This window comes from Euprymna scolopes, chromosome 41, assembly GCF_053919585.1.
Source record: "Euprymna scolopes isolate OS-2025 chromosome 41, ASM5391958v1, whole genome shotgun sequence".
Taxonomy (NCBI): domain Eukaryota; kingdom Metazoa; phylum Mollusca; class Cephalopoda; order Sepiida; family Sepiolidae; genus Euprymna; species Euprymna scolopes.
In genome coordinates, this window is record NC_136522.1 from 3,433,907 (window position 1) to 3,450,000 (window position 16,094).

At 33.8% G+C, this 16,094-nt stretch overlaps 1 protein-coding gene across 1 annotated transcript in view; it reads right to left on the minus strand.

Moving 5' to 3' along the window:
- LOC145266306 (17-beta-hydroxysteroid dehydrogenase type 6-like) overlaps positions 1-16,094 on the minus strand; it is a 75,365-nt gene that overhangs the window by 30,423 nt on the left and 28,848 nt on the right. The window contains exon 2 of the mRNA XM_080121856.1: positions 10,992-11,204. Coding sequence (XP_079977982.1) covers positions 10,992-11,204 — 213 coding nt within the window. The remainder of the gene's footprint in view (positions 1-10,991; positions 11,205-16,094) is intronic.

Genomic DNA, 16,094 nt, shown 5'->3' on the forward strand with positions numbered 1-16,094 from the left:
TGTACAAGTTTTTATACTGCATACGTTTTTATACTGTACAAGTTTTTATACTGCACAAGTTTTTATACTGCACAAGTTTTTATACTGCACAAGTTTTTATACTGCACAAGTTTTTATACTGTACAAGTTTTTATACTGCACAAGTTTTTATACTGTACAAGTTTTTATACTGTACAAGTTTTTATACTGTACAAGTTTTTATACTGCACAAGTTTTTATACTGTACAAGTGTTTATACTGTACAAGTTTTTATACTGTACAAGTTTTTATACTGTACAAGTTTTTATACTGCACAAGTTTTTATACTGTACAAGTTTTTATACTGCACAAGTTTTTATACTGTACAAGTTTTTATACTGTACAAGTTTTCATACTGCACAAGTTTTTATACTGCACAAGTTTTTATACTGTACAAGTTTTTATACTGTACAAGTTTTTATACTGCACAAGTTTTTATACTGCACAAGTTTTTATACTGTACAAGTTTTTATACTGCACAAGTTTTTATACTGTACAAGTTTTTACACTGCACAAGTTTTTATACTGTACAAGTTTTTATACTGTACAAGTTTTTATACTGTACAAGTTTTTATACTGTACAAGTTTTCATACTGCACAAGTTTTTATACTGCACAAGTTTTTATACTGTACAAGTTTTTATACTGCACAAGTTTTTATACTGTACAAGTTTTTACACTGCACAAGTTTTTATACTGTACAAGTTTTTATACTGTACAAGTTTTTATACTGTACAAGTTTTTATACTGTACAAGTTTTTATACTGTACAAGTTTTTATACTGTACAAGTTTTTATACTGCACAAGTTTTTATACTGTACAAGTTTTTATACTGTACAAGTTTTTATACTGCATACGTTTTTATACTGTACAAGTTTTTATACAGCACAAGTGTTTATACTGCACAAGTTTTTATACTGCACAAGTTTTTATACTGTACAAGTTTTTATACTGCACAAGTTTTTATACTGTACAAGTTTTTATACTGTACAAGTTTTTATACTGTACAAGTTTTTATACTGTACAAGTTTTTATACAGCACAAGTTTTTATACTGCACAAGTTTTTATACTGTACAAGTTTTTATACTGCACAAGTTTTTATACTGTACAAGTTTTTATACTGCATACGTTTTTATACTGTACAAGTTTTTATACAGCACAAGTGTTTATACTGCACAAGTTTTTATACTGCACAAGTTTTTATACTGTACAAGTTTTTATACTGCACAAGTTTTTATACTGTACAAGTTTTTATACTGTACAAGTTATTATACTGCACAAGTTTTTATACTGCACAAGTTTTTATACTGTACAAGTTTTTATACAGCACAAGTTTTTATACTGTACAAGTGTTTATACTGCACAAGTTTTTATACTGTACAAGTTTTTATACTGTACAAGTTTTTATACTGCACAAGTTTTTATACTGTACAAGTTTTTATACAGCACAAGTTTTTATACTGTACAAGTTTTTATACTGTACAAGTTATTATACTGCACAAGTTTTTATACTGCACAAGTTTTCATACTGCACAAGTTTTTATACTGCACAAGTTTTGATACAGTACAAGTTTTTATACTGTACAAGTTTTTATATTGCACAAGTTTTTTTGTTTTTTTTTGCATTTATCACTGGTATTTGTGTATTGCTGTTTTAATTGATGCCAGTACCAGCAAATTCATAGCCTCACTATAATATTCATTTGCTAATAACTTTGCTCTGATGAGAAGAACGCATTTCTTTGAAACGCTGCGGATTAAGGAAATTTGAATATACCTTTTTTGAGTATCCTGTCGGACAATAAATTAATGTAAATACATTTTACGGTCTTTATATATATATTTGTTTGCTCACTCTAGTGTCAATTCCGCCATAATTTCTTTTGTGATCCTAACCGCGATTTAGCTGTTTATCGAGGTTCCACACCACTAAGCTAGTCCGTTCAATCTTTAAATGTTTGTAACTTATATTGTTTAAACATGCCTTTCATAATAGACATGTTACACACGTGGCCCACAAGCGTCAAAGCGTGTCTTAAACATGGCCGAACAAAGGGAGAGTACCACGTGTTCGATACGGCAGAATCTTGTTAATCACATGGAAGAGAAGAATTTTAAACAAAACACTGTGTCATTTTGGAAGTACCTGTAAATAAATGTCTGTAGTTTCAATTGAAAAAAAAATGAGTCGAATTATTTATTTGTCTTTATTTTCTTGCGGCTGTCTGCATGCAGGTGTGGGTCCCGGATGTTTACATGTATCGATTGCACATACACACACACACACACACACACATATATATATATATATATATATATATATATATATATATATATATATATATATATTCAGAATGTGAGAGATATAATTATTTCTACAGCCAAATAACGTCGCAGCACACAAGAGCAATGACAGCCAACAAACCGGGTCGGAAGTCCAAAACTTGAGTTTCGCCCTTATTTCGGCTCATCAGTTTAACATACCCGAACTCCGCATTCGAAACCCGAGCCTCTTGCATGCAAGGCGAGCACTCTGCAACCTGAGCAAACGCGCCACATACAAGAAAAACGTCTATTACCTAAAACAGACCAAGCCAATATATATATATATATATATATATATATATATATATATATATATATATATGTGTGTGTGTGTGTGTGTGTGTGTGTGTGTGTGTATATATGACGAATTCTCACGAGAATGAAATGCAGAATATTCTGTGTAGCTTAATTGTCATATATATTTTCGTAACTTACTATATATATACACACACAAGCACACACATATATACACACACGCACACACAAGCGCGCGCATATATATATATATATATATATATAAATATATATATATATATATATATATCGTATCTTTAAATGTCTATTTAGTAAATAATGTGGAACTCAGATGCATTATTAAAATCCGTTTTGAAATAATTAAAACTGCTGTGTTTTTTTTTGTTGGTTCAGCATAAAAGATGAACGCTGAACAAACAGGAAAACAACCGAAGATATCTTTGAGAGCACCGGAAATAACGCCATCTTTTCTTTCCTCTTGGTAATTCTAGCGTTTAATTATTCGCCAAATCTGAAAAGGTTTATCATCGTTTGGTGAAGTTACTAATTTGAATGGACTGGATGCCCCGACCAACGTGCGTAGTGTGTGGAATTTGTATCTGACCCCTGTTTAAAAGGGGAGTCGTGGGTAACGCGTATCCCAATTATCAGGGTTTTTTTTTTTTTTACATTGGCTGAAATACATGGCTTGCATTGAGCATTAGAATCGTACAATTGAATATTCTAGTATGAAATGTATCTAAAAAACGTTATTTTGGTATAATAGAAAGTATCCACTTTGTTACGGCCGCCCTATCAGAAACCAGAAATTGCAAACCGGTGTTAATTATAAAAGAAAACCCTCAATTGCATTTTCTTACAAATTATGGGCCCAACGTATGTAGTGCTAGTATGAATTTTGCTAAGGGTCACACCGAGTGCATGTTAACACATATCTGTACAACACAATGAAGGATGGGCGACGTAAAGTTCACATTCATTACTAAGGCGATGACAACAGCATAGATACGGCATAATCACGTTGACACACCGGTCCCCCGCTCGATCACCGAAGTTAAGCAACGTTGAACCTGGTCAGTACTAAATGGTTGACCATTTGGGACTTTCAGGTGCTGTATGTGCTCTCCGCTTATCTCGGCATTGTTTCCAGTCGTCCTAGTCTTCTCCTTGCCACTGAACTTGTTACATGATAAGGGCTGTCCCCTTTTCATGTAAGTATAAAAATAGAGAGTTTAGTTAAAATGAAAATGAAATAGCAATAGACGAAATTCGAACCTCGTAATTTAGGTTTAGAAATAGATTACGTGTGATAATTTAAAAATGTTAAACAAACGTTTGTTTAGAATATAGATAAAATATTTCAAGAAAAGAATGCGAACTGTCAAGTTTGTTATGAAATTTTAAATTGAAAGAATGCAGCTTATAAGATAATGTCTTTAACATATTGGAAAAATAGGTTACTGAGTATAGGTTAAAATTCCTTTTGTAGAAATAGGAAAAGTTTTGGACACGTATGTCCAAAACACGTGAAAGAAAGCACATGTTTTAACATGTGTATGACGTCACGGAAAATAGAAAGTTCTAGGAATAGAGAAAAAACTTTAGAGTTGGTCAGTCGGGGAGAAACTCGGAGAGAGACAGTCAGTCGTCTAGGAAGCGAGACGTCACTTTGAAACTAAATTGTGAAGTTGAATTCTTGATGATGGAAATCACGGCCGGTCGTGAAGAAATAAACAATCATGTTTTTTTTTTTTTTGTAAAACGTCGTCTTGTCTTAAGATTCTTACAAAAAGGTAAAGTTAAATTGTATTATATATTTGTGTTTTAAAATGTCTTTACATACACGTCTCGAAATCTCCTGTCTACACAATGTCTGAACAGTGAACACTATCACATCATTCTAAGAGCTTCACATAGCAACACATCTATTAATCTAAGTAATGAACATTTAAAATATAGGAATCTCTCCTAACTTGAACAATATCTCTCTCTCTAAGATTAGCATCTCTCACTAAGATACAACAACATCTCTCTTCTCCTTCTTAATAGCATCAATTATAATAAGACTCTTACTTCAGTCATAACATGAATAAGTATATGTAACAGACTCAAACAGTGTCGATTCAGGAGAGATGTGGTTACAGCTTGCGCAACCCTTGCCTTCACAATTACACGCGCTACTTCCCCTATAGAGGGTATCATTTGTCTTTCAAAACTGAACTGAAGTATGGCATGGATTAATATTTATTAATAAGAATATAAATTAATAATACTTATTAATAATAATGCAAATTATTAATATCTATTAATAATATTTTATTAATGTTTATTAGTTAATAATATTTTTTAATAAATATAAATTATTAATATTTATTTATAATATAAAGTAATGATTAATAAAAATGTAAGTTAATAATATTTAATAATGATAATTATCTCGGCATTGTTTTTAGTTCTACTAGATCCTTCTTGCCACTGGACTAAAACAGTGCCGATTCAGGAGAGTTGTGGTTGGTTATTGCGCAACCCTTGCCTCACAATTACACGCGCTACTGCCCCTAAGGGGTGCCCTTTGTCTTACTAGACTGAACGGAAGCATGGACAACAGCATATTCTTTTCATTGTTTTGACTCTCTGTTATATAGTTATTATTATTATTATTAGACTATACCACTTGTGCGCGTATGTTACGTGAGTTCTTATTAGTAATGATATGTGTCTTAGTGAGAGTTCTTGTCTTATTACATATGATGTTGTATCTTAGAGAGAGAGGTGTTGTTGTAATGACAGACATATAATAACAATACAATTTACCTTTTTGTAGAAATCACAAACACAAAGATGAGCTTTATCCAAAACACATGATGAATTTATTTACGACCGGTCGGGATTTCCTCATTAAGAACTCAAAGTTTCACATCTTAGTTTCTGAAGTGACGTCTCGCTTCAGACGTTCGCCTGTCTCTGTCTCCCCTGACTGTCTCTCTGACTGTCTCTGACTCTCTCTCTGACTCTCTCTACGACCAAATAACTCCCACCTCCTATATTGAGAAATCCATGCATCCCGGCCACGTGAGCAAAATTCATGTGTTTCAACATGCGCGACTTTGCACGTTTCCGACATTGATTTCCCAATAACCTATTTTTCTTGTGTTGTTTCCACAAAGGAATTTAACCTACATATCTAATTTATTTAACCATATTTTATTATCCACATTCTTTTAACAATTGAATAGTTTATTTATTATTTATTTCATCCGAATTAACAATTTACTGGACATTCCATTTAAACCTATTGTTCTTTAAAACTTATGTCCAGGGTTCGATTTCTGCTTTCTCTTATTTTCATTTTAACTAATCTCTCTATTTTTATACTTACATGAACAGGGGACAGCCCCTATCATGTAACATCTCGAGTGTGTATCCGTTGATATTTTATATGCTTTTATATAGACTGGTGTGGTTCTCGGTTGATTAACTGTGTTTAAATGTGTCTGGTATATACTCGAGAGTCAAAACAATGAAAAGAATATGCTGTTGTCATAGTCCTGTTGATTACTAGTTGACAAAGATAACGAACCGGTAATACCTAAATCGGACGTACAGCTTTTCTCTTCTAGGATTCACCAACAACTACAATGGCTAGATTATAGAGCAGGCACTGTTGGGAAATGATATCTATCATGTTTTAATATAAGAGTTGGTTATTAGTTGACAATGAAAAGGGACCAGTAATACCAAGTATACCGAGTCGGGCTATGCCAGCTTCCTTACTTATATATAAATGCCCTTGTTGTCTGTGTGAGGAACAGGCTCTACCAAACTACTTTGTCAGTTTTCGGTCTGTAGATTTGAAACTTGATATATAGGGGATTTTATTTGGATTTTAGCCGGTAAGAATAGCTGCGAAGGGATGTAATTTTTTTTAAAAAGTGGAACTTGGCAGATGTAAGTCGACTTATAGGGCTATTCTAAGCATGCGGAAGAACATTTTTTTTTTTACTTTTTATATGCGTATGGACATGGCTGAGAGGGTAAGGAATAAGGCTGGGAAGCTAAATGCTTTAATTTCGATCTTAGCTGATGACACCCAAGTCAATTTTTTAAACTTTTGAAATCATTACTATATATTAGGTACACAAAAATAATCAATAGAAAAATTGGCTTTATACTAATAAATACAAAATCTGCATAAATTAAAATATCATATTTAAGCGTATTTTACGATGGAACAACGCCTGGAGTCCTGGTAGTTTATATATTTTTTCTTAGTATGTTTGTCTGTCTGTTCTACTTTTTATCGGAAACCGATATGGCTGAAACTTTGTATCGACCATTGTTAGTGAAAGTGCAGCAAATGTTACGTTGTTGCTCTATAATAAAGGGTTGAGTGTTTGCTGCGTCATCTCTAATAATGGATTAGAAGAGATGACGTGTTATATTATATATTTATGTTGTATCATAAAGGGAATCGTGTGAGTGACATGTATTTTCAGAACCTACCTCTGCTTCTTCGATGTTGGACCATCTGGAATTTCTCGTCCTGGAGGGAGACTTGATACCTGTTTTTGGATGAAGATTCAATCACTCCAAGACAAGGAATTAGTTCTATAGTTTATTTCACTTTTCCCAGATGTCCTGCAGAAGGTGGAAAGTGAAATCGGCCTGTGTGTGTTCTTCTTCTACACACGTCAGCGTTCGTCCCCCCCCAGTGAAGAGGAGGAGACAACGGGAAGCCGTCCGTTGTCTTCTGTGTCCAAATCAAATCTCAACGATTCAGCTAACCTGATCACATGACTCACACGCAATTAAATCAGCTGATCTTTTACTTCCGGCCAACGTGTCTACACTATAACTCATCTCTTCCTCTCTCTCTCTCTCTCTCTCTCTCTCTCTCTCTCTCTCTTTCTCTCTCTCTCTCTCTCTCTCTATCCATTCTCTAACACAAACTAAGTGCTATGGTTTCTATTCGATGCACAGTTAGGGATTAATAGGGATTAAAATTTAGTTTTTAAAAATGGACACTCATTCGAAATTTACAGGCTATGATTTTTGTCCATTTTTAATAGGCTAAAAGTCTTATATATATAATATACAATATGGCACAGAATTTCCCGCGTTTCATTTGCGTGATCATTCGACAGGCTACGGGGATAAAACGCGGGAAATTCTGTGTAGCTTAATTGTTATGTATATTTTCCAAACTTACTGCCTAGCGTGTGGAAAGTATAAGCAGCAGCGATTGGTTGCCAGTATGCGAAGAGATAAGTAGCAGCAGCAGCAGAAAAACGAGCATATGCAAATTAGGAAATGTGCGCGAGAAGAGGAAGAAAAGAAAAAAGGAGAAAAATGCAACACGTGCTCGAGGAGAAACAAAGTCGGCGTCGAGGAGAACGGTCGTGTAAAGACGCAGGCAAGAAATAGCCGGCATACGGCCAGCATGGGATCAGAGAAAAAAAAACCGACGTCAAAGAAAATGAGCGTGTAAATAGAGAGGAGGAAAATGGGCAAGTTGTTACCGGCATGCGGTCGGATGAAGGAGAAACGCAATCTGGTAAAATGAACATTTGGCAGCAAGAGACTGTTTCAAGTGGTGCCGAAAGTAACGGGAATAACAATGCTTTCTAAAAAGAAAAGGTGCCAACCCGGATATTTTAGATTTATTGAAGAGGTACCTATGTTTTCAGTGGCGTCTGTCCGTGCGTCCGTCCGTGTGTCCGTTAGTCCAGACGATTGCCTGAAATTTTGCCACAAATTGTATTTCATTAAATAGATGTGCACATTGAACAAATTTTTTTTTTTTTTTTTTTTTGCTAAAATTCCCGTTGGGTTCCCAGAGGCTCAAAAAGGGTCAAAAATGGTCAAAAATACTCCAAAATGCAAATGTAAGCCTCTCATTACCGTTTTGCCCCATAGCGTTTAATCCATCCATGAGATTTTCATGAAGCTTGGACACAATATAAATTCAGTATGGGTGACCCTGACAAAATTCTGGTTCTGATCCCTCTGGGACTTTTAGAGCTAAAAAAAAAAACATGCCTTTTTGGAGCTCTTTTTTCATATTACTCAAAAACTTGATATGTATGTCTGTATAGTGGTTTTGTTACATTATAAAGGCTGTCCCCTGTTCATGTAAGTATAAAAATAGAGAGATTAGTTAAAATGAAAATAAGAGAAAGCAGAAATCGAACCCTGGACATAAGTTTTAAAGAACAATAGGTTTAAATGGAATGTCCAGTAAATTGTTAATTCGGATGAAATAAATAATAAATAAACTATTCAATTGTTAAAAGAATGTGGATAATAAAATATGGTTAAATAAATTAGATATGTAGGTTAAATTCCTTTGTGGAAACAACACAAGAAAAATAGATTATTGGGAAATCAATGTCGGAAACGTGCAAAGTCGCGCATGTTGAAACACGTGAATTTTTCTCACGTGGCCGGGATGAATGGATTTCTCAATATAGGAGGTGGGAGTTATTTGGTCGTAGAGAGAGTCAGGAGACAGTCAGAGACAGTCAGAGAGACAGTCAGGAGAGACAGTCAGGGGAGACGGTCAGTGAGAAAACTACGAGACAGGCGGACGTCTGAAGCGAGACGTCACTTCAGAAACTAAAATGTGAAACTTTGAGTTCTTAATGAGGAAATCCCGACCGGTCGTAAGGAAATAAATTCATCATGTGTTTTGGATAAAGCTCATCTTTGTGTTTGTGATTTCTACAAAAAGGTAAATTGCATTGTTATTATATGTCTGTGTATAAAATGTCATTACATACACATCTCTCTCTCTAAGATACAACATCATATGTAATAAGACAAGAACTCTCACTAAGAACTCACGTAACATACGCGCACAAGTGGTATCGTCTAATACTAATAATAATAACCATATCTTACTATATAACAGTTTTCCATGGTGCTGAATTACAATATACATGTCTTAAGGCGTGAAACTGCATCGTTTGTCAATTTTCACTGATATTCGGCGTTCCGAGGAGGTCCAAAGTATTCACAAATGCCCTAAAATTGCAAAAAACATGACACTTTTTACCCCCATAACTGTTGCCCCATCCATTAGATTTTTCTGAAACTTGGCGAAAATGTGAAAGCAACGTTGACGCTTCACATTTCTCACATTCATCATTTCTTCACTATTTTTTGTGGCGTCACCTCACATGCAGCACCAAAGGGGGACCACGCACGGCTTGTTTTTTTATTTGCTTCATTTGTTTTACTTGTTTGCCCATTTGTGACGTAATGGCTACGTCGCAGAAATAAATACTGAAAATAGATACATGAAGTTATAAATTTTGTTTTCTTTATGTATTGATATTCATATTAAAAACTATTTTTCCTATTCATTTAAAAAAACAAAATACAACTTTGTTATATATGGATCGTGGTATTTCATTCATCTGCAAAGGATCTAGCTAATTTGCATATTCTTTTAAACATTTATTTTAATGAATTCCCTATTAGATTTTTTGGTTTTCTTATGGGATGATCATCTTTGGTTAACTATTACGTGTAATTATATTCATGCAGATATTCTACATGATTTATACTTGCGTAATATTTGTGCAAAAATTTTATAGTAAGCACAAAACTCTTTCTATATGAATGCGTATATATATTTGTTTAAAAACGTTTACCTACCAAACTCCTTTGTCAGTTTGTGCTGTACAGACATAACACTTAATATATAAGGTATTCAAACCTATGCGAAACTTCATACTTAGGTTTCAGCCGGGAAAAATCGGTGCAAAAGTGTGAAAATTAAAAAAAAATGGAATTTGCCAGGTGAAGGTCGAACGACGGCATTACGAATATGCATGCGTAACATAATAGCTATTGGTTCATGTTTTAATTTTCAGCCTTGCAGCATACGTGCCTTCATAGCTCAGGCTCAAACGAAAAAAGTAAATCGTCAGCTAAACGTTTTGGTTTCAATTCTCCGTGGTGGCGCACGAGTCATCATTTTTTAAACTTTTCTTTGGGGGGGGGGGGCATATATATATATATATATATATATATATATATATAATGAGTTACACATTTGGATAAAAGAGAGAGATGAGCATTAAGCCAAACGACTTCATCACTCGCAGTCTCCCACTCATCTTGAGTTTAATGCCTCTTTCTGTTGTGAAAAAAAAGAATACACAATTCTTTAGTAGATCCCAACTTCCGTTTTTAGTCGGGGACATAAGCTTAACCTTACAGCTGTCAAGCATTTAACAAATTGTTTCATTTGACTAATCCGCTATTTTTTTCTATTTTAGAATGAGGGGCTTACATTTGCATCATATAACAATCTACTTTCTGCAAAAGTGGTTATTTCAATAAGAAATGCATTCATTATTTAAGAGATAGTAAATTCCGTCACCCACCTTTGTTTCCGAGTGCCTCTTTGACTTCCGTGACGGCATTTCGCACTTGTACATCATCTGTAACGTCTAACTGAATCACTCGACACCTGTCGCTCGTCTTTTGAACGATTCGTTCAGCACCTTCGCCGTCAGCATACAGGCAACATGCAAATACGGTGAAGCCGAGTTCATCGAGTTTCACGGCCAGAGAATTGCCGAACCCCGTATCACAACCTAAAAATAAAGAAACTGATTTGTATTAATGTCATGTAAAAACACAGATAAGAAAATTGAATACTTTTATTCATCTACAAGGAAACAGTACAACATTACAACAACAGTAACAAGAAAATTATCCTGCCCACAGAAAGAAAGCTGGGCAACGTTCGGATTAAGGAATCTATTTCACTCTGGAGTCAATCAGCGACAGAATCTTCATTTTTAACCTAATAAACCAATTGTATCAGTAACACAAAAAAGGAGTCTACGGCGATTTTAAATGCCTGTAAAAAAAAAAGTCTGGAAACTTATTAAAGGCACCTCGTGCATATAAAACAGAGCAGTTATATATATATATATATATATATATAATTATTTTTTACTATAATAATTAAATACCTACAGACACTAGTGTTTCATCCTTTCGGGAATCTTCAGTGCAGGGTGTCACGATTACTACCAGTCGAACGATTCGAACCCCGTATCACGAGACATCTCTGGCTCGATTAGCGGAGACCTAATCCATTCGGCTACCATTAACCGCTTGAAATAACGTTGAATTTTAAACATCTTAATTTTAAGTGTTCATTTACGCCAGACAGACAGTGATCTAATCGTTATACGATGATCTACGCATAAGAGCTAAATTGAACGACTTTTAATTCAACTGAAAGTGCTCAACGATAAGAAATGAATTTCTTAAAGGGGCTGTCATAATTATTTTTTACTATAATAATTAAAGCAAGATATAAACTATGCTTTAGACGTTATGTGAATAAAAAGGAAAAACCTAAAAGAGTAAAAAAAATAATAAAATCAACGTTTCGTCCCTATTTCAAGGGACATCATCAGGATTTCTAGGCAAGGATGTACAGGAAGACGGTCATATATCACATGCGAAAGAGAAGTTCAGTTCTCTTTCTGTCCTGGAGAGAAAAAATTTCATGATGAAAAGAGAATTTATATCTAGTGTGTGTGGAGGGGGGTCGGGTTATATACATATATGCATTTTTTTTTTAACAAGCATTAACACCATTAAACAGAGAAAAGGATTTTATAATGTAGCCCCAATCATAGGTAATATAATAATAAATGAACAAAACATTAATTTAGATCCTGGTTGATAAAAAAAATGCATATATGTATATAACCCGACCCCCCTCCACACACACTAGATATAAATTCTCTTTTCATCATGAAACTTTTTTCTCTCCAGAACAGAAAGAGAAATTAACTTCTCCTCTTTCGCATGTGATATATGACCGTCTTCCTGTACATCCTCGCCTAGAAATCCTGATGATGTCCCCTGAAATAGGGACGAAACGTTAATTTTATTTTTGTTTTTACTCTTTTAGGTTTTTCCTTTTTATTCACATATATATATATATATATAAATATATATATATATATATATATATATATATATATATATATATATATAAGTGAACGTGTCTGTCTGTGTCTGTGGACATTTCCCTATGCAATAACTCTGTCAATTTTAAGTTTACAGACTCGAAATTTGATATAAAGGGTACAGAAATTTGGCTGTTAAGGGGTCAAAGTTCGACTATTTGACCTTTGAGAACTCTACCAAACTCCTCCGCCAATTTGGGGTCTAAACACTTGAAACTTAGATATATGTCTCTTGAACACGGGTCTAACTTGATTTGAGCACAAAACAATAAATGTTAAGAGGTCATAATAGGGGTCAAAGTTTTTTTTTTTTTAAATTGGCCATATTTATTAGATGTAATATTTTAAATAAGACAATCTCAACTAAATAAAATTACTCAATATACAAGATAGAGCAAATGAATCTAAATTTAGATATTTTAATTTTATGATTTGAAAAATATCATCTTCAAATACAGAATGTTTTTATTATTTGAAAACAAAGAATACAATTGAATAAATCTATTTCCTTAACCCATGAGTTTTCGATGCTTATCATCTCCTCAGAGGAAAAATATTAGTAAATGTTTTCTATTGATTTGCACCTAATTTGCTAAAAGCAATAAATATAGAAAAATTAAAGCTTTAAAACATTTTAGATACATAGAATAAGGGAAATGAACATTGAGGTAAAAAAAAAAAGGATATTGTACTTTAAATCCAAAATGAATGCCAAATCTTGAAATGGAAATTCTTGGTAGTAAAAAGCTAAAGAGATCATCCATTTCCATTTCATGATTTAATACAAATATCCTTTTTCTGCCTCAATGTCCATTTCCATTGTATTTATATAACTTGTAACCAGCTAACCGAAGCATGGCAAGGAACGTGTAGCGACATAGAATCTCGTTAACACTCCATTGGTTGTTTCACCTCTGGAAAATATAAACCTGAAATAATTATATATATATATATATATATATATATATATATATATATATATATATATATATATATAGGAGCAAACAGTTAATAAAACATGTTAAAAAACACTTTGAAAAAGAGTTAAAAACATATTTAATCTGAAAAGGAAACACTTGATAAGTGGATAGTCCTTAATCCGCGGAGTTTCGAAGAAATACTTTCCTTCTCATCAGAGGGTAAAAATTAGCAAAATGCGGGATCGGATTTTGCTTGCAAAAGTATTTGATGAAACTACAAGTAAGTCAAAGATCTTACTTGAAAACAGAAAAAGGTGATTATACGTGAATGGATAGGCTGGTGAAAGGTAAATAATCCAATGCCGGTAAAATCCAAAAATATAACTCCAAGAAGGTTAATTGAGTTTAATTGTAATTTGTTATTATATATATATATATATATATATATATATATATATATATACATTTTTTTTACAAGGTGGTCACCACTTATCAACGCCCGGAAGCCACTCAGGGATAAGGGTTATTGTAAGTACAGTGCGTTAGTGTGGATATTTAAAGTGTCTACTTAAGGGTGTGGTTCATCAGGAATTTGTTTACGTTGGACTTGAAGACATCCAAGTTGTAGTCAGGAGGGAAGCAGGCAGACGGAACAGATATATATATATATATAGTATTATTATTATTATTATTATTATTATTATTATTATTATTATTATTATCGTTTGTACTCGCTGGGAGTTTTTACACGGGCTATTATCAAAGATATCACTGTCAATAACCTGTCGTGTTCCCTGGTGTCTGTGTGGCAACAAGTTTCTTCAGATTTCCAGTACTTTCAATTTTTTTTCGATAACTTTGCATCATCGTAACAGCCGTTTAGCATTGATTTTTCGCTGGCACCGACCGTTATTCTTCACTGGAATTTGGTTAACAATAAGCTTTCCCAAGGCATCATCATCATTACCACCACCACCACCACCACCACCACCACCATCATCATCATCATCTATATATATTAATCGTATAGCGGGTGTGCTATTTATTTTGCGTGTCACTCTTACATCCGAGTGACTGTCGTTTAATTGTTATGGACTTCAGTTTCTTGTAATAAATTATTTTTTACCAAGAATTCGTTATAAGTTATATCTGATGGCACTCCATTAATCTATTCTTTTTATAAAAAATAATTTTGTCAAAGATTCTTTATAAGTTTTGGTTATAGCTGAAGGAACTCAAGTTATATATATGTGTGTGTGTGTGTGTGTGTGTGTGTGTGTGTGTGTGTGTGTGTGTGTGTGTGTGTGTGTGTGACACGCATATAAACTGATTAAAAATTAAAAATAAACTAAATAAAATGAATGTGCAAAAATGATTTTCCAATTATGACCCATTTTTTTTTACCTCTTAACAGCTATTTTTACCGGCTAAAGACCCATATAAAAAATCTATAATAAAATCCAATCATTTGCGGCAACTAGCGCCGCTCTGTAACTTTTAGTTTCAGAGAAGATAGAGTTTGAAAATATAGAGACAGACATACAGATAGCCTTTTATGAATTATATATGTGTGTGTGTATATGTGTGTGTATGTGTGTGTGCGCGTGTGTGTGTATGTGTGTGTATATGTGTGTATGTGTGTGTGTATATATGTGTATGTGTATGTGTGTGCGTGTATGTGTGCGTGTATGTGTATGTATGTGTGTATGTATGTGTGTGTATGTGTGTGTATGTGCGTATATATATATGTGTGCGTATGTGTGTATGTGTGTGTATGTGTGTGTGCGTGTATATATATATATATATATATATGTGTGTGGGTGTGTGTGTATATATATATGTGTGTGTGTGTATATATATGTGTGTATATATATATGTGTGTGTGTGTACATATATATGTGTGTGTATATATATATGTGTGTGTGTATGTGTGTGTGTGAATATATATATATGTGTGTATATATATATATATATATGTGTGTGTGTATATATGTGTGTATATATATATGTGTGTGTGTATATGTGTGTGTATATATATATATGTGTGTGTGTATATGTGTGTGTATATATATATGCGTGTGTGTGTGTGTGTGTGTGTGTGTGTGTGTGTGTGTGTGTATGTGTGTGTGTGTGTGTGTCAAACAAGTAGTATGATTAATGAAAGTCTAATAATTCGTCGCAAATTCCTTTTCTACTCATGAAACGTGGTATCCCGCCCTCGGATCAGCTGCCAGTTTATGTGTGGGGACCGTCTCGACGTAAGTAGAATTTACATTTGTAGATATGGAATGGGGACGGGCCTACCTGCCCCCCCCTCCCCGCACCGAACCATTCGACAAATTGAAACATTATCTAGCAAGTCTTTTTGCAACCGCCATTACCGGCCCCGAAGTAATGTGGGTCAGTGTTGTTATGATTATGTAAGCCAATTAAAGCCATTCCTGCTGCCAAATAAATACTTTTGGCGGTGAAACGAAATTAATAGCGACTTGTCATAAAACCATTTTGTTTGTGTGTGTGTGTATGTGTGTGTGTGTGTGTATGTTCTCTCTCTCTCTCTCTCTCTATCTAT